The 24,731-nt window shown below is 41.5% G+C and overlaps 1 protein-coding gene across 2 annotated transcripts in view; it reads right to left on the minus strand.

Moving 5' to 3' along the window:
- ERMARD (ER membrane associated RNA degradation) overlaps window positions 1-24,731 on the minus strand; it is a 98,599-nt gene that overhangs the window by 45,296 nt on the left and 28,572 nt on the right. Inside the window, exons 7-11 of one of the 2 annotated variants that reach the window (XM_030196396.1) lie at window positions 20,490-20,626; window positions 6,866-6,980; window positions 3,309-3,411; window positions 781-810; window positions 65-133 (exon numbers count right to left, since the gene is read on the minus strand). In XM_030196396.1, coding sequence (XP_030052256.1) covers window positions 65-133; window positions 781-810; window positions 3,309-3,411; window positions 6,866-6,980; window positions 20,490-20,626 — 454 coding nt within the window. The remainder of the gene's footprint in view (window positions 1-64; window positions 134-780; window positions 811-3,308; window positions 3,412-6,865; window positions 6,981-20,489; window positions 20,627-24,731) is intronic. The other variant, XM_030196397.1, reaches the window with a different exon arrangement.

Consider the following 24,731-nt stretch of genomic DNA (forward strand, 5'->3'; position numbering starts at 1 on the left):
TAGCAGGAACATAACATTATAAGTACCACAGGGGTGAAACTAGTTGGTTAAAAAAATATACTACCATTGCTGGCTCTCCAAGGATTAAAGGAAGCTGATTGAGCTCTTCATCATTCAGATGTTTTGCTAACACCTACAATAGCAAAGAAATATTTTTAAGAAACAATATTTTTCTCAATTTATTATATTAAATAGAAACTGATATTCAAGAATATAGGACCATTATTCTAAACATAGTAACATAGTAGATGACGACAGAAAAAGACCTGCATGGTCCACCCAGTCTGCCCAACAAGATAAACTCATATGTGCTACTTTTTGTGTATACCTGACCTTGATTTGTATCTGCCATTTTCAGGGCACAGACTGTAGAAGTCTGCTCAGCACTAGCCCCGCCTCCCAACCACCAGCCCTGCCTCCCACCACCGGCTCTGCCACCCAATCTCAGCTAAGCTTCTGAGGATCCCTTCCTTCTGAACAGGATTCCTTTATGTTTATCCCACGCATGTTTGAATTCCGCTACCGTTTTCATCTCCACCACCTCCCACAGGAGGGCATTCCAAGTATCCACCACTCTCTCTGTGAAAAAATACTTCCTGACATTTTGTCTGCCCCCCTTCAATCTCATTTATGCATTATCATATGTCAGAGAATTGCCCCCTATGGGGCATGTTTTGACAGAGGTCAGAATGTACCAGAACAAGGACTACATGTTGGCTTTTTCCTTCTAACTAGAGCCAATGTTCACTTGCATTGGATTTTACTTTAGAAGCAACCTACCTCATCAAAAGTGGTATAGAAAGCTGTGGACTTGAAAAGAAGAAAAGAAGACAAAATCAATCAAGATCATTTCTTCTCTAAAAGAACACAATTTATCAAAGTAAATTAAGTTTAAGGTTCCCCTTTTATCAAGCCGTGCTAGTGGCTGCCACTTTGAATGGGCTCTGTTGGAATTGCTGCGCGGCTTGATAAAAGGGGGCCTAAATGAATACATTAGAAAAGCAAAGCTTAACCCCACCCCCCCTCCAATGTATACAAACTCTGCTGTACATGATGGTATTATAATCTCTGCTGTTAATTTACAGAATTTTCAATAAGTATTGAGGTTAACATTCAGCCATATAGAGAACATATAGGGGCCCTTTTTACTAAGCCGCAGTAAAAAGTGGCCTGTGGTAGTGTGAGTGCATCTTTTGGGTTCGCGCTGGGCCATTTTTTACCGCGTCTAGGAAAAAGGGGCCGGAAAATGGAAGTGCGCTAAAGTTAAAACCAGCTCGTGTCCATTTTTGGCCTGAGACCTTACCACCACCCACTGACCTAGTGATAAGATCTCATGTGCTATCTGGATGGTAAGCATGCAGCGCAGGCCAACTGCCGTTTACCGCTGGGTAGGCGCCCTGCAGTAGAGAATAGAAAATATTTTCTACGATGTGTTTTTGATATGCGCCAAATTCAGAATTACCGCACGGTGCACGTGGTAGCTGGGCGGTAATGCTGATTTGGCGCACGCTGGATGCACATAGGCCCTTATACACCTTTGTGAAAGGGCCCCATAAGCTGAAATGTCTAATATAGACTGTTTCAAATCATATACATAAATTCAGTGGCGTTACCCATTTAGATGGTGCGACAGAATATCCATGTACAATTTGAAAAGTCTAAATTGTTGAGGGTACCATCTTGTCAGGTTCTTAGTAAAACCAAGATTCAAATGAGGGCATGCAGTTCAATCATGCTGCTTTTGTGGAATCAAGATTTAACTTGATGTTTTATGTTGTATTTTTCATATAATGCCTTGATGGTATTTTTTAGAAGGGCAATTTATAGGTTAATAAATTTGATTCACTATAGCTATTACAAATACGCAGTGCTAGGTGACATGATAAAACATTTGTACCAATTGTGCAGCCTTAGGTAACATGGCCAACATTCTAGGGACAGTTCTAGAAGAGAGCACCTCCATTTAGATGCATAGGGACTGCCTTCCATAACCACATCTGGGTACCCAATTCCATTAAAGAATACTAGCATAAAGCCACATTGGTACACCTAAATTTAGGTATGGCCATTCACACCAGGTCACTGGCAGGCGTAAGTGGAAGCACCTGAGTGCGTCGTTTACAGTATTCTACAAGCTGTGAATGTAAATGGAAAACAGGTCCGTATCCCCATGCTCCGCCCAAGTGTACATATCTTTGTAGTTATGAATTAAAGCATTACACGCTATCTTATAGAATAGCAAGGCCCACGTAACTGCACACGCCGAGTTATAGAATTGCCTTTTTAAATACTTCTTTAGGCGCACAAAACTATTTTACAGACCATATCCTCGGGTTTACCACATTATTGATGACCGACTGCAAACCTGACACAGGGGGAAAGATCAGGATTCTAAGCTCTTCAGGCAGGAACAGTAAACAGACCGTCCATTGTCAGGATTAGTGCTACCTGAGGTCAGGGCCGTGTCACCTACTACAATATAACTGCAATGGTATTGGACAATTCTCGATCTCCTTTTAACAGTGACACAACTACAGTTGGTAACATTCGAACTGTGAAAACTGTAAACATCTTTTTTAACCTAGTATACCCTGAGAGGAGCATCTGCATGTATCAGGCCTGGTGTTTCAATGTGGCTAGCTTTCCTGTGGCCCCGATACATACAAATATAAGAATAGACGTCAAACAAACACTTTACCAAACACGACAGTGACCCTTTAAAAGGGATGCAAGTGTTACCACGTAAGATTTGCAATATATGCACAGGGAAGTAATATTATACTCATTAATGCATTGTAAAAGCACTGCTGGGCAAGACTATTAAGAAAATATCGCTACAAAGTTAATCCTACTGACAAAGGCAGATTTCTGCTTAATGTGAAGGTGTTGCCAACAGGATAAAACATGAAACCAATTCACACACAAAAGTTAAAACCATCATAGTTTTAAGGTGAAATTTAAAAACATGTCTCAATAAAAAAATATGGAATTAAACCTTTCCAGAAGAAACACACTGTGGACTTGTTATAAACCTTCCAATAACTCTCAACTATGTTTATTGTTATATAAATTGGATTTGCTATATCACCCTACAGTGCAAGATAGCAATGCTTTACAAAATAAATTGACTAGAAAGGAAAATAACACCAATCATCATGACAGGACAGCACTGACAAAGTCAGTGACTCATAAATTCTATACTACTGCTGTTCACCCACCATTTTACATAGATAACCACAAAAACAATATTGAATAGAATTCTTCATTGCACAGTCATCACTGCCTAACTGACAAAGAAATAGATCTACCTCAGCAGTGAGAAGCCTGCCAGGACACTTGTTCACTCTGGTAAAGACAAGACGAAGCCCAGTTTCCAGCTGAGAGAGTAATAGGATCATGCAGTCAGCATACCTGTAAAAGCCAAATATTTTTTTAGCATGCATGGATTTCAATTCACTGTACAGTCACATAGTTTTATCCATATGGATTTTATGTTCCATATATATTACCTTTATTCACAGTAGGTTCTGGATTCCCTCCCCCCCTTTTTTCATGTATATACATATATTTTGTTATGCACACATATTTCTTTATGAATGTCTTTGATTATGCTCAGATATATTCTATTACTCTATCATTCGAGAGAAAGAAAGAGAGAGAGAGAGAGCCTATACCATCCAAGGTATGACATTCCTTTAACTTGATTTGAAGTTTGTTTGATTCTAGTCAGACAGCTTCCACTTAACATATGGCCACGCAGCTTAGTAAATAAGGGGGTTAATGTTTTCATTCGACCCCTGATGCAGATGTTCTGCCGAAACATGGACCGTGTCAGGTCCTCTAGTAAACATCATTCTGATGCCAATCCACTCTTTAAGGCTCATTGTTCTTCTTTCAACATTTTAGCTTGGTGTTTTGTGCTTTGGACTCCCTCTTTTTCTCATTTATCATATTTTAAAATTACCATGGGAGTACTTAACACCTATTTTGTAGATGGTAAGGGATCCTGCATTATCCATGCACTAAACAGCATGCGGTAATGTAGATACACCAACTGGTTAGAACAAAAACATCCATTCTCTGCCCTGACATGTCCCTTCAATAAAAAAAAATAGAAAAAATTATTTTGTGCACAGTTAGCGCATACAAATTCTCAAATTACCACATGATGCTGTGACGCATCCCACAGTACTCCATTTTTTCCTGTGTTAGGCATATGTTAGTGCCTAATGGAGCTTAGTAAAAGGGCCCCTTAGGCACCGAGGGGTCCTTTTACAAAGGTGCGCTAACAGTTTTAGTAAGCACTAAACGCTAGAGACGCTCATAGAAATACATGGGCAACTCTAACGTTTTAACGTGTGCTTATTTTTAGTGCACAATAAAAACGTTAACGTGCCTTTATAAAAGGACCCCCTAGTTTTGGAGCCTAAATTTAAATCTCAGCTTTTTTTGTATATTAGGATTCAGTATTTATTTTTTTATTTATCCCAATTACATTTGGATACAGTAGTTATTTCCCACTCCCCAGAGAGCTAACAATTTACTAAACGATGACAGCTCATTCCTGGGCATTAACATGCATTAATGCATATCATTTTCCATTTTATGTAATTTTTTTTAATTTTTATTACATTTGTACCCCGCGCATTCCCACTCATGGCAGGCTCAATGCAGCTTACATATTATATACAGGTACTTATTTGTACCTGGGACAATGGAGGGTTAAGTGACTTGCCCAGAGTCACAAGGAGCTGCCTGTGCCTGCAGTGGGAATTGAACCCAGTTCCCCAGGACCAAAGTCCACCACTCTAACCACTAGACCACTCCTCCAATCCTGTTTACTACTAAAGGTGCTCATTTTCAAAGCACATAGACTTATATGTAACTCTGTAAGACTATGAGCTTTGAAAATGAGCCTCAAAGTGTATTAGCGTGCTAATGTGGTAATGCACTTCAGTAAATCTAGCCCAAAATTTGTACATAAGGCAACCAAAGGCAATGTGACTTGCACACAGTAACAAGAAGCATCACCTAGATTTGTACCCTGGCTTCCCTGGTTCCTAGTACACCCCTCTAACCATTAGGCCATGGATTCTCAACCCAGTCTTCGAGACACACCCAGCCAGTCAGGGTTTCAGGCTATGGATATGAATGAGAGAAATTTGCATATGATGGAGGTACTGCATGAAAATGCCAATGAATACATTTACACTTGCTGAGGAGTAAATATGTAGATGTGCATGCATATTTCATAAAAGACAAGTATATATCGCAAATCCATCTCCACGCCACTGTACACCTCGGAAAACCCAAATACCAATCACGTAAACGTAGGTGCACTTTTTTCTGTACATATTTTTTTACATATGTATGTGATTGCACAGTATTGTATCAGCCCTTTACTGCACATACAACAGGATTTACACATGGAGCCAGGGTGGTCCTGAACTTATCCAGATAGTGGAAATATACAGTCTGTTCTCTAGATAACTTATCCAGATAACTTAGGACAGATAGAAGGATGTCTTAAGCTATTTAGATAGCAGACTGATTATTGCCATTATCCAGATAAGTTCTGGTGCTGACCGCCTTACCTGGATATTCAGCATCACCCATTCTACAGATAGTGGTGCTGAAAATCTAGATAATTTTTAACTGCTGGAGCTGGTGTTTAAAAGAAGTGCTGATCATGGGGGGCTGAATATTGACCCAATAAGTTATATATATAAGTGGCGCTGCATTCAGAATGCCCCAAATCTCACTCCCTCTTGGGGTTGATAATTTTGGTCATATATCAATTTACATATTTAAAATGATCTGTTCAAGTAGCCTGGATTTTATTGTATTTTTTAAAGAACTTATGCTGTCAGTGCTGGCACCAGTGGCATAAGTGCTTTTCAATATCACCCACAATGTTGTTAAAATTTACAGTTTTAGAGTGGAAACTAAAGACAATATCAGACCAGGGATCTTTACATTTATTTTTTAGAGTGCATCATTCATTTATAACAATTAACCATTTAAAAAAAAATATCAAAGTGGCCTAATGGTTAGTGCAGTAGCCTGAGAACAAGGGGAACAGGGATTTGAATCCCACTGCAGCTCCTTGTGACTCTGGGCAAGTAAGTCACTTAACCTGCAATTGCCCCAGGTACAAAATAACCTACCTGTATATAATAAGCAAACCACTTTGATTGTATCTTAGAAAGCAGGGGCATAGCCAGACCACGTGGTGGGAGGGGGCCAGAGCCCGAGGTGGGAAGGGGCACGTTTTGGTCTACCGCTCCCCCCCCCCCACACACACACTGCCGCAGCATAATTTGGCTGGCGGGGGTCCCCAATCCCCGCCAGCTGAAGCCTTGTCTAGTGCCGGTCTCCTGCGCCACCACATTGCCTGCCCTGCTCTGTCTTCCTCTCACTTCCTGCATGTTCCTTTTAGTGAAATTGAGCATGCTCATTTTCACTAAAAGGAGCGTGCTGGATGTGAAGGGAAGACAGAGCAGGGCAGGCAACGCAGCAGCAGCGCCAGACACCGGCGCTGGACAAGGCTTCAGTTGGCGGGGTTTGAGGACCCCCGCCAGCAAAACCAGGGGCCCAGGCCGCCATGGCCCCACATAGCTATGCCACTGTTAGAAAGGCAGTATATCAAATCCCCTCCCCTTTCCTATCAAAGCCAATCAGCTCAGGAAAATAAGCCAAGATAAACTAAGCACATAAAAGCCAATAAGTAGAAAAGTCTAGTCTAATATGTGAAAATCCAAAGTCAGGCCAATGGTTTCAATATTATCCCCACATGCTTTAAAAAAAACCCAGAAAGACAAGAAAAGAAGAACCCAGAGCTGAAAATCTTTAAGAACCCTATTACCTGCATTCCTTAAACGCAGTTACTGATGCCCTCCAAAATGGTAACATGGGTTTTATGACAAAGCTGGATTCTTCCACCAAATCTTCAGTTACAGAAAGCATGTCAACAGTAATATCTGTAAAATCATCAGAAACATGTTGTTCTTTGGAAAGTAATATACCAGGGAAGACCATTCAAATAACTGTAAACTCTGTCGAGCAGAGACTGTCTTATTTATACATGTTTAGTGTACAGAACTGTGTACATCTAGTAGAGCTATAAAAAATAGCAGTAGTACTGTTTAGAGCATATCCTTTTAACTGAAAACAAATCATCAATGAATAACGGGTAGAGAACTAACGGTATCTTGGATGGGCTGCATTGCTTTAATCCTGCCACTTGGAGTCTGTGATGTGGAGCAAAACATGTGAGTGCTGCTCAGAGATGATCTTGTGGTCGGAGAGCAGCTTCTCTGTACAAACAGAGATGGCAGGATTACAAAAGTTGCCTTGTTTGCCAAACACAAATCCTCTTCCAATAGGCACATAAGAACCAGTGGCGTAGCCAGACTGCCAATTTTGGGTGGGTCTGAACCCAAAGTGGGTGGGCACAAAATTTTCTCTCTACCCCCCCCCCCCAGCAAAATGTAGTCACACTCAGATGCATTTGTCACACAGGGTAAAGTGCTGCTTTTCAGTGCATCAGATTTCAGACAATTTATTTAATAGCCTAATCCTTTTCAGTGAGCTTTCAGAGGCCAAAACCTCCTGCCTCAGGTCAGTATAATGCTGTTACGGTATCCTCTCCTGACCTAAGGAAGGAAGTATTGGTCTCTGAAACTTTATTAACACCATATTACTTTATCCTAAATTAAAAATACAATTATTTTCTTTACCTTTGTTGTATGGCCATTTAATTTTTCTCATTGTGTTGCTCCCAGTCTCTAGATTCTGCTTTCCTTCGTTTTCGCTTAACTCTTCTGCCAGGGTTTCCTGGCCATTTGTCATTTTTCTCTCCTTTTTCTTTGCTTTCTTCAATATTTTTCTGCCTCTCTCTGTGTCCAGATTTAATTCATTCTTACTATCCATTCTTTAATTTCCTTCATCTACTTATGGCTTTTCATCTTTTTCTCACCCTTGTTCTCCCCATGCCCCTTCCTCTTATTCTCCAATCTTTCACTACTCCCCCTTTCCATGCAGCAGCTCTCCTCTTTCTCTCCCCATCCTTCCAGTGTCTCCCCTCTCTCTCCCCATCCTTCCAATAGTCTCCCCTCTTTCTTTCTGCATCCTTCCATCCAGTGTCACCTCTTTCTCCCTACCCTTCCATCCAGCGTCTTCCCTCTTTCTCTCCCCATCCTTCCACCCATCTACCCTCTCTCCTGATCCTTCCATCTAATGTCTCTCTCCCTCCTTCTAACCAGTGTCTATCTCTCTACCCTTTTCTGTTTAGTGTCCCTTCTCTCTCCACATCCTTCCAATCTCTCCCCTTTTTCTCTACATCCTTTCATCCATCTCCCCTCTTTCTCTGCCATCCTCCCATCTGTTTTCCCTCTTTCTCTGCCATCCTCCCATCTGTTTTCCCTCTTTCTCTCCCCATCCTTCCATTTTCCCTCTTTCTCTCCCCATCCTTCCATTTTCCCTCTTTCTCCCCATCCTGCCATCCATTTTCCCTCTCCCACATTCAGGCCCACCAGCCCCAGCTCCCATTGCCGGCCACTGCTGCTTTTCCTGATGAGCAGCAGGGCCGGCGCTACAAAAAGAAGAAGCGCTCAGCTGACTGAGCTGAGCGCCAACGCTAACCCGATGAGAAAAAATGTTTTAAAAAAAACGCGGCACTGCACGCAGCCTCGAAGCATTGACTGCTGGCTCTGCAGGCTCCTTCCGTCTCTTACGTCATTGCCCCTGCTTCGCAACAGGGGCAGTGATGTAAGAGACGGGAGGAGCCTGCAGAGCCAGCAGCCAATGCTTCGAGGCTGCCTGCGGTGCCGCATTTTTTTTAAAACATTTTTTCTCGTCCTTAGCGACGCGTTGGCGCTCAGCTCAGTCAGCTGAGCGCTTCTTCTTTTTGTAGCGCCGGCCCTGCTGCTCATCAGGAAAAGCAGCAGTGGCCGGCAATGGGAGCTGGCGCTGGGCGGGCCTGGACTGAAATTGGGTGGGCCTGGGCCCACCCGTAGCTACGCCCCTGATAAGAACATAAGCGTTGCCAAACTGGGAAAGACCGAAAGTCCATCAAGCCCAGTGTCCTGTTCCCAACAGTGGTCAATCCAGGTCACGAGTTCCTGGCAAGATCCCAGAGGGCTCGAGCGCTGAGAAATGTCCCTTGGGAAAGGTAGTGTTTGGAATTTTGGTGGAAACATCACTATTATCTCATTACAAGTAAGCCTGAAACACTAAGGATAATGATACAACTTATAGCTTTGGAATTTTAGAATCCTGCCCCCTCCTCTCCTTTCAATGCATGCTTTAATATACCACCTAAACCTGAGAGGAGATAATCTATAGCATACTGTATACTAGGAACTGGGATGTATGGTATACTGCACAACAAAACTGGTATTGTAGATCAGGGCTATGGTGCCCACCTTTGAGGCTCTAGGGGATAAAGTAGATAGAAGGAATGGATAGTTCCAAATTATGGAGTTTATTCTAGATCTGTGGACAACACGTTATTGCGAGCAGACTCCAATTTGATTCTTAACAACTATTTTGATTAACAGAAAACAAAGCTAAAGAGACTGTTTGTCTTCATTCAGTGATGCCAAGCTAAAGGAAATGACTTGGATAGCTGAATACAGAAACAAAACAGAGCTAGACAATAGCAGAAGAGCAAGGTGCCTCTGTGGCAAGGGGATAAAAACAAAGAACCTAGCAACTAAGGATGTAAAAAGAATTGAAGCGGTGCAAAGAAAAGCTTTGAGAATGGTATGGGATTTGCATTACAAGACGTATGAGGAGAGACTTGCTGACCTGAACATGTATACCCTGGAGGAAAGGAGAAACAGGGGTGATATGATACAGATGTTCAACTATTTGAAAGGTATTAATCCGCAAATGAACCTTTCCCGTAGATGGGAAGGCGGTAGAACTAGAGGATATGAAATGAGATTGAAGGGGGGCAGACTCAAGAAAAATGTCAGGAAGCATTTTTTCACAGAGAGAGTAGTGGATACTTGGAATGCCCTCACGCGGGAGGTGGAGAGGAAAATGGTAACAGAATTCAAAACTGCGAGGGATAAACATAAAGGAATTCTGTTCAGAAGGAATGGATCCTCAGAAGCTTAACCGAGATTGGGTGGCAGAGCCGGTGGTGGGAAGCAGGGTTGGTGGTTGGGAGGCGGGGCTAGTGCTGGGCAAGACTTCTACGGTCTGTGCCCTGAAAATGGCAGATACAAATCAAGGTAAGGAATACACAAAAAGTAGCACATATGAGTTTATCTTGTTGGGCAGACTGGATGGACCGTGCAGGTCTTTTTCTGCCATCATCTACTATGTTTATTTATTTATTTATTGCACTTGCATCCCACATTTTCCCACCTATTTGCAGGCTCAATGTGGCTTACAGTTACCTGTAACGGCTTAGCCATTTCAGGGTATAGATCTACAATTGGTGTTACAAAGTTGTCAAGAATAACAAGGTTAACATGTCAATATAATCAAACAGTTATAGAAACGAGACAGTCATAGTCAGGGAGTCGTGGTGGTATGTTGTGGTTAGTTATGGATTCTCGTGGTAAGCTTTAGTGAAAAGATAGGTTTTTAATGATTTGCGAAAGTTAGTTATTTCATTGTTTTTAAGTATTTTGGTAGTGTATTCCACAACTGCGAGCTCATGTAAGAAAAGCTGGACGCATGGATTAGTTTGTATTTTAACACTTTGCAACTGGGGAAGTGTAGTTGAAGAAAAGTGCGGGCAGATCTTTTGGCATTTCTGGGTGGGAGGTCCACTAGGTCATGCATGTATGATGGGGCGTCTCCGTAAATGATTTTATGAACTATCGTACAAATCTTGAATGTGATACGTTCTTTAAGAGGGAGCCAGTGTAATTTCTCTCTTAGGGGTTTTGCACTTTCATATTTTGTTTTTCCAAATATGAGTCTGGCTGCGGTGGTTTGGAGTTTCTTGATAATCTGTTCTTTACATCCAGCGTAAAGTGCATTGCAGTAGTCCAGGTGACTTAGTACCATCGATTGTACCAGGTTTTGGAAAATGGCCCTTGGGAAGAAAGGTTTTATTCTTTTGAGTTTCCACATGGAATGGAACATTTTCTTAGTTGTATTCTTCACGTGGTTTTCAAGTGTGAGATGTCGATCTATGGTAACTCCAAGTATTTTCAGAGTGTTAGAGACAGGGAGGGAAAAGTTTGGGGTAGATATGGTGGGGAAGTTATTTGTGTTATATTGTGAGGTAAGTATAAGGCATTGTGTTTTTTCTGCGTTGAGCTTTAGCTAAAATGCATCCGCCCAGGAGTGCATGATTTGACTCTCCCCTCAACCATTCAGTGCTGGACAAGAAGTGCTGATGCCATAGTAACTGACTGAGGTGTTCAGAAAAAGATTGAGCAGTGCCCCAACTGGAGGTACACTTCTGGTTTGTAACTGTCTGCAAATTATGAAAGAATATCTTAAACTGTCTGAAACTGGTAGCAGATGGATGAAATATTTAGTCTTTGTTCTGGTCTTCTGAGTAGGGGGCCTAGAGTGGTAGTGAGACTGTGATATCTGCTGATCCTGTGAAGAGGGGCTAGATGAATCAGGAAGACCTGACACCTGGTCTTGTCCACCCCAGATTAGCTGAAGGAAAAGAAGGAATAATGTCACAGAAGTCAGAAGAAGTGGAAAAGGCAGAAAGATCATTATTATTATTTGCTGCATTTGTATCCCACATTTTCCCACCTATTTGCAGGCTCAATGTGGCTTACATTATGCCATAATGGTGATTGCCATTTCCGGAGTGAGAAATACAAAGTGGTGTTGCATTAAAAGGTTCGTAAGTGACAAGTGAGTTAATCAGCTAATTGGAGAGAGTTCATATCCGGAGTGTGAAATAAAGTGGAATTGCGTTAGAGTTCATTGGTGACAGTAGGTGAAGCAATCAAGTATAATAAGTTTGGTTATCTCCAAGTCTAGTATATGTTTCGTTGTCTGGTATCTAGGATGGATTGTTGTGGTATGCCTTTTTGAACAGGTTGGTTTTTAGTGATTTTCGGAAGTTTGTTAGGTCGTGCACTGTTTTTATGACGTTTGGTAGTGCATTCCATATTTGCATGCTTATGTAGGAGGAGCTGGATGCATACGTTGATTTATATTTTAGTCCTTTGCAACTGGGGTAGTGGAGATTCAGGAATGTGCATGCTGACCTTTTTGTATTTCTATTGGTAAGTCTATGAGGTCTGACATGTAGACCGGGGCCTCGCCGTGAATGATTTTACGAACCAGGGTACAAATTTTGAACATGATACGTTCTTTAAGTGGGAGCCAGTGTAGCTTTTCTCTTAGGGGTTTGGCACTTTCGTATTTCGTTTTGCCAAATATGAGTCTGGCTGCTGTGTTTCGGACAGTTTGGAGTTTCTTGGTGATTTGTTCTTTGCATCCGGCATAGATTGCATTGCAGTAATCTAAGTGGCTTAGCGCCAATGATTGTACCAGGCTACGGAATATTTCCCTTGGGAAGAAAGGTTTTACTCTTTTGAGTTTCCACATTGAGTGGAACATTTTCTTAGTTGTATTTTTGGCATGGCTTTCTAGTGTGAGATTTTGGTCGATTGTAACTCTGAGAATTTTCAGGCTGTCTGAAACAGGAAGGGTGTAGTTTGGGGTGTTTATTGTGGTGTGTCTGTGTTATATTGTGATGAGAGGATAAGGCATTGTGTTTTTTCTGCGTTGAGTTTTAATTGAAATGCATCCACCCATGAGTTTATGATTTGGAGGCTGTGATTGATTTCATTTGTGATTTCTGATGGGTCATGTTTGAACGGAATGTAGATCGTAACGTCTTCTGCATAGATTCAGGGATTAAGGCCTTGGTTGGATAGTGATTTGGCAAGAGGTGTCATCATTAGGTTGAAAAGGGTCGGTGAAAGCGGTGATCCTTGGGGTACTCCACATTCTGGTTTCCATGGTGATGATGTATTCGAGTTTGCAATCACTTGGTATGTTCTTGCAGTTAGGAAACCTTCAATCCAACTAAGTACATTTCCTCCAATCCTGAAGTATTCTAAGATGTTTAGTAGTATTTTATGGTTTACCATGTTGAACCTGCTAGACATGTCGAATTGTAGGAGTACACTGTTGCCGGTTGCAATTACTTGTTTGAATTTGGTTAGGGAAGTGATTATTACTGTTTCGGTGCTGTGGTTGGATCGAAATCCTGATTGTGATTCGTGTAACACTGAGAATTTGTTTAAGTATTCGGTGAGTTGTTTGGTTACCATACTTTCCATTAATTTGACTGTTGTTAGTTATATCATTTGATTTTTTTCTTTGAATCTTTAGGTATTGGGGTGAGTACATAAGTACATAAGTAGTGCCATACTGGGAAAGACCAAAGGTCCATCTAGCCCAGCATCCTGTCACCGACAGTGGCCAATCCAGGTCAAGGGCACCTGGCACGCTCCCCAAACGTAAAAACATTCCAGACAAGTTATACCTAAAAATGCGGAATTTTTCCAAGTCCATTTAATAGCGGTCTATGGACTTGTCCTTTAGGAATCTATCTAACCCCTTTTTAAACTCCGTCAAGCTAACCGCCCGTACCACGTTCTCCGGCAACGAATTCCAGAGTCTAATTACACGTTGGGTGAAGAAAAATTTTCTCCGATTCGTTTTAAATTTACCACACTGTAGCTTCAACTCATGCCCTCTAGTCCTAGTATTTTTGGATAGAGTGAACAGTCGCTTCACATCCACCCGATCCATTCCACTCATTATTTTATACACTTCTATCATATCTCCCCTCAGCCGTCTCTTCTCCAAGCTGAAAAGCCCTAGCCTTCTCAGCCTCTCTTCGTAGGAAAGTCGTCCCATCCCCACTATCATTTTCGTCGCCCTTCGCTGTACCTTTTCTAATTCTACTATATCTTTTTTGAGATACGGAGACCAGTACTGAACACAATACTCCAGGTGCGGTCGCACCATGGAGCGATACAACGGCATTATAACATCCGCACACCTGGACTCCATACCCTTCCTAATAACACCCAACATTCTATTCGCTTTCCTAGCCGCAGCAGCACACTGAGCAGAAGGTTTCAGCGTATCATCGACGACGACACCCAGATCCCTTTCTTGATCCGTAACTCCTAACGCGGAACCTTGCAAGACGTAGCTATAATTCGGGTTCCTCTTACCCACATGCATCACTTTGCACTTGTCAACATTGAACTTCATCTGCCACTTGCACGCCCATTCTCCCAGTCTCGCAAGGTCCTCCTGTAATCGTTCACATTCCTCCTGCGACTTGACGACCCTGAATAATTTTGTGTCATCGGCGAATTTAATTACCTCACTAGTTATTCCCATCTCTAGGTCATTTATAAATACATTAAAAAGCAACGGACCCAGCACAGACCCCTGCGGGACCCCACTAACTACCCTCCTCCACTGAGAATACTGGCCACGCAATCCTACTCTCTGCTTCCTATCTTTCAACCAGTTCTTAATCCATAATAATACCCTACCTCCGATTCCATGACTCTGCAATTTCTTCAGGAGTCTTTCGTGCGGCACTTTGTCAAACGCCTTCTGAAAATCCAGATATACAATATCAACCGGCTCCCCATTGTCCACATGTTTGCTTACCCCCTCAAAAAAATGCATTAGATTGGTGAGGCAAGACTTCCCTTCACTAAATCCGTGCTGACTTTGTCTCATCAGTCCATGTTTTTGTATATGCTCTGCAATTTTATTCTTAATAATAGCCTCCACCATCTTGCCCGGCACCGACGTCAGACTCACCGGTCTATAATTTCCCGGATCTCCTCTGGAACCCTTCTTAAAAATCGGAGTAACATTGGCTACCCTCCAGTCTTCCGGTACTACACTCGATTTTAGGGACAGATTGCATATTTCTAACAGTAGCTCCGCAAGTTCATTTTTTAGTTCTATTAATACTCTGGGATGAATACCATCAGGTCCCGGTGATTTACTACTCTTCAGCTTGCTGAACTGACCCATTACATCCTCCAAGGTTACAGAGAATTTGTTTAGTTTCTCCGACTCCCCCGCTTCAAATATTCTTTCCGGCACCGGTGTCCCCCCCAAATCCTCCTCGGTGAAGACCGAAGCAAAGAATTCATTTAATTTCTCCGCTACGGCTTTGTCCTCCTTGATCGCCCCTTTAACACCATTTTCGTCCAGCGGCCCAACCGACTCTTTGGCCGGTTTCCTGCTTTTAATGTATCTAAAAAAATTTTTACTATGTATTTTTGCTTCCAACGCTAATTTCTTCTCAAAGTCCTTTTTTGCCCTCCTTATCTCCGCTTTGCATTTGGCTTGGCATTCCTTATGATCTATCCTGTTACTTTCAGTTGGTTCTCTTCTCCACTTTCTGAAGGAATGTTTTTTGGCTCTAATGATTTCCTTTATCTTACTGTTTAGCCACGCCGGCTGACGTTTAGTCTTTTTTCCCTTTTTTCTAATACGTGGAATATATTTGTCCTGAACCTCCAGGATGGTGTTTTTAAACAGCATCCACGCCTGATGCAAGTTTTTTACTCTGCGAGCTGCTCCTTTCAGTCTTTTTTTCACCATTTTTCTCATTTTGTCGTAATCACCTTTTCTATAGTTAAACGCTAGCGTACTTGATTTCCTAGTTTCACTTCCTTCAATGCCAATATCAAAACCGATCATATTATGATCACTGTTATCAAGCGGCCCTCGTATCGTTACCCCCTGCACTAGATCATGAGCACCACTAAGGACTAAGTCTAGTATTTTTCCTTCTCTTGTCGGCTCCTGAACTAGCTGTTCCATGAAGCTGTCCTTGATTTCATCAAGAAATCTTATGTCCCTTGCGTGTACAGATGTTACATTAACCCAGTCTATATGCGGGTAATTGAAATCCCCCATTATTATTGTGTTGCCCAGTTTGTTTGCGTCCCTGATTTCCTTTAACATTTCCGCATCCGTCTGTTCGTCCTGGCCAGGCGGACGGTAGTACACTCCTATCACTATCCTTTTCCCCTTTGCACATGGAATTTCAATCCACAGTGATTCCAAGGAGTGTTTTGTTTCCTGCAGAATTTTCAATCTATTTGATTCAAGGCTCTCGTTAATATACAATGCTACCCCTCCACCAATCCGATTCACCCTATCACTACGATAGGGTATGTTTCCTTTATCCTTAGGGAAGAGTCCATGTTGTAGCATGTAGTTTAGGTTTGACGTGAGGTCATCAAAGAGAAGGAGAAGCTGCAACATCACAGAAGGAAAACACTGACCACAAGGAGGAAGGAGGAGGCAAGAAGTCCCTAGAAAAAGCCTCCTTGTATTTTCCACATTTTTGGAATATTCTTAGGTGAGATAAATCCATGACTATATATATTTTTGGAGGTACTTAGCAATATTAGTCATCAAAGGTGTCAGGGCAATTATTTCCCCCTTATGCACTATAATAGTAGTCAATGGCTTATAATTTGACAACATAAATTGCTGTTTCCAGTGATGAACTTGGTGATTTATTTTGTGTGAGTATTTTGGAAGGGCAATTACCAAAGCTGTATCCCATTCCTCTACAAATCAACAGTATCGATTAAATTTGATTTTACTGAGTGACCCAGAACATATCAGTGTTTAAACAAGTCAACTGCAGCGGAGATGGAAGCGCTGTCTGTAGATCCCTGGTATTGTGAACCCTGAAGCAGCTTTGCGAAACACTGGCCATCGCTGGTCCCGGGGGATCCTGCTCTTGTTTACGAAGCTGGCTCGCTATAAGCTCACTATAAGTTTTTTTAAAGATAAGTGCATTGTTTGCTGAAAGTTTTGAATATTTGAACTATTTTATTTATGGCATATTTGCACATGAATGGATGTTTTTTGCCGATGATGAAGAGTAGATCTTGATTGATCACACTCAGCTTTATAAATCATTAGATTTGGAGCTCTTTGAAGCTTTTCCTTCCTATTTTTGAAATTTAAGTCTCCTTTTGTGAAATGGAACATGTTATTTTGAAGTTGTATGTCAGAATTTAAGGCATTTCCATGCATTCTTAGTGCCTAATTGTTGGAACGACCTTTATAGAATTACCCCGTAAGTGTAAGGTATAGTCTCTACACATTCCCTATTTGTCAGTCAGCATAATAATCAGTGTGCCTAAGTGTCAAGGCCATGCATCAACTGTTAGTGCAGGCATTTGCTAACAGTGCACACTAATTCCTGCATTAACCACCTAATATAAGAGCCAAAGTGCCATTCTATTTTAGTAAAAATCAACACATGATATGACTTCAGCTTGTATTGATTATTTTAAATGACATGTAGATTTGCAACAGAGTGGACACCTTGGAGGGACTGGTCAACATGAGACGTGATCTACAGAAATTAGTAGAATGGTATGTTCGGCAGTTAAAATTTAATGCACAGAAGTGCAGAGTGAAGCACTTGGGAAGTAGAAATCAAAGGGAGGTGTATATGTAGGGGGCAAGTAGCTGATATACACAGACCAGGAGAAGGACCTTGGGATGATAGTGTCTGAGGATCTCTAAGCAGTGAAAGAATGTGACAAGGCAGAGGTCATAGCCAGAAGGATGCTAAGTTGCAGAGAAAGAGGCCTAACAAGGAGAAGAAGGGAGGTGTGAATGTCCCTGTATAAGTCATTGATGAGGCCCTACTTGGAGTACTGTGTTCAGTTTTGGAGGCTGTATCTCACTACAGACATAAAAATACAAAGGAAGGTGATGAAAACGGTATGCAGTTGTGCCAAACGATGTACGAGAAGAGACTTGAAGACCTGAAAATGTACATCCTAAAGAAAGGAGAATATGGGAGATATGATACTTGAAAGGTATGAATACAGAGACAAATCCTTTCCAGAGATGGGAAGCAGTAAAACTAGCGGACATGAATTGAGGTTGCAGGGTGGTAAACTTAGGAACAACATCAGGAAAAGCTCTGTCATAGAGAGGATGCTGGATTTCTGGAATACCCTCCCATTGAAAGTGGTGAAAACAAAAACAGTGACAACATTTTAAAATGCTTGGGATCTACACAGAGGATCCCTAAATAGAAAGAGGACGGTATCATATCAAAACTTAAATGATCTCATGTCTCTTGATTTGCTACGAATGGCAAGAGCGGTGCTTAGATGCAACTCCAGCAGTGAGGAAGTAAGGCCAGTGCTAGGCAGACTTCTATTTCCATCTCTAGATCATTTATAAATATGTTAAAAAGCAGCGGTCTCAGAACAGACCTCTGGGGAACCCCACTATCTAGCCAGTTCTCCATTGAGAATACTGAACATTTGAACCTACTCTCTGATTTCTATCTTTTAGCCAGTTTTTAATTCACAATAGAACATTACCTCTTATCCCATGACTTTCTAATTTCCTCAGGAGTCTTTCATGGGTACTTTGTCAAATGCCTTTTGAAAATCCAGATACACAATATCGACCGGCTCACCGTTGTACACAGGCTTATTCACCCCTTCATAAAAATGTAATAGATAGGTGTCACGAAACACCTAGCCACCTGCCTGGGGCTACCCCGTGGCCACTTAGAGGGTCTATCCCCAGCACAGCTCCAGTCAGCCTGCACCTGCTACTTGTGCTCTACACTACCACCCTCCTCCCACCGACTGGGTCACAACCACCTATGGGCAAGTCTCCCACTCTCAAATTATCCCCAGTGATTTCTAGGTTACTGGGGCCACACTCCTAGTAGTCTCACAGTTCCCAGAAAGCACTCACAGACCCAAACCACCAGGATTCTTTATCAGTCCAGACAGAGGGGCAATACATTACATACTGTTTATTGTCTTTTAAAAATCGAACAGTGGAACAAAATAGTGCAATTAGCAAACAATAACAGGTAACTGAAATATGGATCAATTATTACACTAACTTAACATTTGCTTACTTCCTAGAAAGTACCTGAGGAGATCAGATCATATAGCTATTCACCAGTTATCAAATAAAATTTTTTTTTTTTTTTTTACACAGGGCTTCAGCAAAGAACTCTCTCTCTCTCTCTTCTCCCGGAATGAAACTGCAGGCAAAATCAGTACACTCTAAAGGAAATGAGCTCCTGGCCCAATCAGAGTCTAGACAACATGATTTAAAAGTATACTGCTGCTTGCTTCTTGCTTGTGTAAAAGAAAAAGAACATTCAGTTCTCTGTAACAGCTTTACAGCAAAGAAACACTACCTGCTGGCCAAATAGAAGAAATACACTTCAGGACATAATTAAGGGAGGAAAATATCCAATATATTTCACAGGCTTAAAACACACTGGAGCCCTTTTACTGAGTACGCATCTACACGCGACCAACATGTGCCAAAATGGAGTTACCGCCCAACCGGGTGGGTCTTGCGGTAATTTCATTTTTGGCACGTGTCCGATACACGTGTTTGAAAAATATTTTTTATTTTCAGGTGCACGTAACGGACGCACGCCAAGTAGCATTTGGCGCATGTAGGTCATTACCGCCCAGTTACCGCTGAGTCTTTACCGCTAGGTCAATGGCTGGCAGTAAGGTCTCAGACCCAAAATGGACGTGTGGCAATTTTCATTTTGCTGCACATCCATTTTCAGCAAAAATTTAAAAAGGCCTTTTTTTTAGGCACGCTATACTATCATAAGCCATTTTTCAGCACACCTTTTTAGAAGGACCCCACTGTTTCTTCACAATAGGTTTCAAAAATACTGATTTGGACGTTTTGAAAAGAAATTTGTCCAAATGTTGCTTTATGACACCTTTTGGAAATTTTCTCTTTCGAAAAATATTTTCCTGTGTTTTGTGAAGTGTGAATCAATCTATCTGATTATTTGGTCTTCATTTCATTAGTGGAGTGGAGGAGTGGCCTAGTGGTTAGAGCACCGGTCTTGCAATCCAGAGGTGGCCGGTTCAAATCCCACTCCTGCTTCCTGTGATCTTGGGCAAGTCACTTAACCCTCCATTGCCTCAGGTACAAACTTAGATTGTGAGCCCTCCTGGGACAGAGAAATATCCAGTCTACCTGAACGTAACTCAACTTCAGCTACTACTGAAAAAGGTGTGAGCAAATCTAAATAAATAAATAAATAAATAGTGAGAATGTATTAGTTGTTACAGGAGTTTTTTGATAAGAAATAAATTTACTGCTGAGAGAAACAGTACTAGCTTTGCTTATTTGTTGTTTGCCAATTATACAATAAATCTTTACTTGCATGGGAATGTTTCCTGTCAGCATCTTTATTGCCAGTGAATAGAGTGAACTTGCGACCAGGGACTGGTGTTAATAATTCCCTAGACACTGTGCACCTCCCTACAGAATTGGGTCTATGTCCAAGATAGTACAACACCCTTACAACAGAGTTATCTCCATTTCATGGCCTTTATTTTCAAGCCTTCTATTTTTAGTTAGTTTTATAACCATGGCCGCACATTTCAATACAGCCAGTGTTGTTGATATGGCAAACAAACAGGAAGACATCTCACAATCTACAGACCTACCTGGAAATACACTCAAATCCTTTAAGTTAGTAAAACTCACATAGGGTCGATGGGCCAATATAACATTCATTTCCATCAGGTAAGTATTCAGTAACTGCCCCAGCCCTGCAGTTAACAACAGAAGCATAGAGCAGTACCTGACAAAAAAAAATTATATAGAAAATAGTTAGGAAATACTCTACATAACAGAAAAAAAAGACATTTTTGAAAGGCTCAATAAAAAAAACTAGTTATTCGGGTAGCACACCTGCTATTCAGATAACTAGCACTCACTGAAGCCAATCAGTGATCTTCAGTGGCATTATGTGGATAATGCCACTGAACTCATAGCTGACCACCTCAGCGCTATTCAGGCAGTGCTGCCTGGAACAGTCCAGGAGTGAAGCCACAAATTATTTGAGTACAGCTAATATTCAGTGCTGGTGCCTGGATCCTCACTAATAAAGTGGAAGCCCCTCTGGTACAACATTGGGCTGAATGTCAACATCAAATAGCAGACTTATGAAGGCAGATAATAGACAATAAATGACCTAGAGATGGTAGTAACTAGTGAGGTAATTAAATTTGCTGATGACACAAAGTTATTCAAAGTCGTTAAATCGCGGGAGGATTGTGAAAAATTACAAGAGGACCTTACGAGACTGGGCGCCTAAATGGCAGATGACGTTTAATGTGAGCAAGTGCAAAGTGATGCATGTGGGAAAGAGGAACCCAAATTATAGATACGTCATACAAGATTCCACGTTAGGAGTCTCAGACCAAGAAAGGGATCTAGGTGTCGTCGTTGAAGATACGTTGAAACCTTCTGCTCAGTGTGCTGCTGCGGCTAAGAAAGCAAATAGAATGTTAGATATTATTAGGAAAGGAATGGAAAACAAAAATGAGGATGTTATAATGCCTTTGTATCGCTCCATGGTGCGACCACACCTCGAATATTGTGTTCAATTCTGGTCGCCGCATCTCAAAAAAGATATAGTGGAATTAGAAAAGGTGCAGAGAAGGGTGACAAAAATGATAAAGGGGATGGGACGACTTCCCTATGAGGAAAGGCTAAAGTGGCTAGGGCTCTTCAGCTTGGAGAAAAGGCGGCTGAGGGGAGATATGATAGAGATCTATAAAATAATGAGTGGAGTTGAACGGGTAGATGTGAAGCGTCTGTTTACACTTTCCAAAAATACTAGGACTAGGGGGCATGCGATGAAGCTAGAATGTAGTAAATTTAAAATGGATTTTCTTTTCCATGTTTTATTTTGTGTAATTAAACTCTGGAATTCGCTGCCAGAGAATGTGGTAAAGGCGGTTAGCTTAGTGGATTTTAAAAAAGGTTTGGACGGCTTCCTAAAGGAAAAGTCAATAGACTTGGGGAAAATCCACTATTTCTGGGATAAGCAGTATAAAATGTTTTGTACTTTGGGATCTTACCAGGTATTTGTGACCTGGATTGCCTACTGTTGGAAACAGGATGCTGGGCTTGATGGACCTTTGGTCTTTCCCAGTATGGCAATATAAGTAAGAGAAGGGTAGGAGGGTGGCGATTTAGAAAAATTGCTTAACTTTAGAGAGCAATTTTGGATTTTTATTCTAAATGTTGTAGAACCATATGGATTGAATCGGGAAATTGAATGGCTCACATTAATCTGACCAGGTGTTTACTAATGATCAGCTGTGTCAGTCCTTGAGCTTCGATTGGTGCTCTGTATATCACGTGAATATTTGAATTGGCTATAAAGCCTTCCCTTAAAAAAAAGCACAGTGGCCATTTTGAAACCGTCGTTTGCATGAAATCTATGGCTTGTGAAGGTCAGTCTTGAAATTGTGCATGATAGCTCTGTCAGTGCCTATGGACTAATCTTGTATTACTATTTTATAGTATAGGAGACTACCTCAAGACTGCTTGTTAGCGAAACATGGATCTATATTTAAAAGAAATCTTTTTGGTTCAATAAGGTTAGGATTAATAGAAAAAAGCTTAAAAATGGATCAATGAAGATTGTGGTACCACCCCTAGTTATATGCTTGGCTCATTTAGCCAAAGAGGAGGCAGGCACGCTTGTCTGATAGATCCTATCGTGACCCTACTGATCTTTTGAGTAGAAGTCTGAGAAACTGTTGGGAAGTAGAGCATAATCAAGTCTGAGATATAGTTGGCTCCCTTCATCATCCAATTGTTTATAGCGCCTTATCTTTGATTTGGATAACTGTCTGGGCATCAGCACAGAATGCCAGTGGTATCTGGATAACTCCTGGAAGCCAGTGTATACCCATATAGTCAACGCTGGTGTCTGGATATTGGCCAACACTGAATATTTGTGTACAGATTTAAACACCACAGTCAGAGTTTGATTTCAGCATAGTAAATGACAGCAGATGAAGAACTATATGGTCCATCCAATTAATCATATGTTATGTGAAGTCAACATATAAAATGTGCTATTATATCCCTACTATGCCTAATTACAAGGTGGACCAGCCCTAGAGTAACATAGTTACAAAAACTGAAAGGTATTGACTTTTGGATTATTTTCCAGAATTAAGAAGAAGCACTTCCACATTCTTGGCCTGTATAGAGGTATCTCTATAGAGGTTGCGGACCTCGAAGATCGACATTGAGCAACCCTGCCTTAAACCATTTTTCTAATTTTTGTAGATCACTTATGTTGTCCACTCCCTCCAGAGCGTCTACTCTGTGGCAAATTTGCATGTCATCCACAAGAAAACAAACCCTTCGGCAATACTGCTCACAAATATACTGAATAGAAGTGAAAGTACCAATTTCTAAGGCACTCCACTACTCACCTACCTTTTTTCTGAGTAGATTCCATTAATCACCACCCTCTGTCATCTGTCAACCAGTTCAATCCTTTTCACTGCTTTGGGTGCTAAGGTCAGCGCACTCAGTTTATTCATGAGCCTCCTGTGAGGAACTATATCAAAGGCTTTGCCGAACTCCAGGTAGACCAATGGTTTTCAACCCAGTCGTCAGGGACCCCTGGCCAGTTGGGTTTTCAGAATATCCAGAACAAATATGCACGAGATGTATTTAGCATGCACTTCCTCTCTGGCATGCAAATATTTCTCCTGCATATTCATTGTGGGTATCCTGAAAACCCAACTGGAAAAGTGGTCTCTAAGGACTGGATTGAAAACTATATCCAGTTCTCTGCTCATCCAAAGAAATCAATCAGATTCGTTTGGCACAATTTTTCTTTGGTAACCCATTGGGATTCTAGGATGTTCACTATCCTTTCCTTCAGAAGTATGTCCATTAGTTTTCCAACTAACAAAGTGAGGGTTACCAGCCTATAGCTTTCCATATCTTCACTTTTCCTATTTTTGTAAAGAAGGACTATATCCACTCATCTCCAGTCCTACGGAATTTCTCTCATCTTCTAGAATCTAGTAAATAAATCTTTAAGAGGAGACACCAGGGACCACATCCACTTGGCTCCAATCCCACAGAACTTCACCCACCTCCTAGGACTTATTAAATAAATCTTTACGCAGACCTGCTAGGATCTCTCTGAGCTCTTTCACTATCCCCATAGCTTTGACCACTTTCAGTTTTTCAAGTTATTCATAAATATTTTCTTCCTTGAACAGTGTGATATATACTCCATTTCGATATATATCTGTGGTCCTTCTCTAGAATTTTCCTCCATGAACAGAGAAGTATTTGTTTAACATGTCTGCTTTTTCTTCATCACTCTCCCCATAGCATTTCTTGGCATCTTTCATTCTTACAATTCTATTTCTAGCCTTCCTCCTTTCTCCAACATATCTGAAAAAAGTCTTCTCACCTATCTTTACATCACTAGCCATTTTGATTCCATCTATTCTTTTGCTAACTGTATTTCTCTCTTCGCTTCTTTGAGTTTTATCCAGTAGCCTTTTCTTGTTCCTCTTCTTGCGTTCTTGAGTCCAAAAATACTCTGCACCAGTGCAGGGCCTTCGAGTAGAGGCCTGTTCTCAAACACTGCCGTGTTCTGCTCTCCCCTGAGGCCAGGACACGGCACTGCTTAAGCGTGAATCTCTACAGGAAGGACCCGTGCCAGTGCAGAATATTTTGGAGTAGCATCAGAAGAGATAGGGTGATGGCAGCAGCATGGGGAAGGAAAGGGGGAGAAGATGCTGGCTATGGGACCAGAAGAAGGAACAGGAGATGAGGCACTGGACCTGGGGGAAGGAATAGGGAGGGAAAGGGGATATGCTGGAGCAAGGAGGCATAGGGATGTTTTCATGATA

The sequence above is a fragment of the Microcaecilia unicolor genome, chromosome 3, assembly GCF_901765095.1.
Source record: "Microcaecilia unicolor chromosome 3, aMicUni1.1, whole genome shotgun sequence".
Classification (NCBI taxonomy): Eukaryota; Metazoa; Chordata; class Amphibia; order Gymnophiona; family Siphonopidae; genus Microcaecilia; species Microcaecilia unicolor.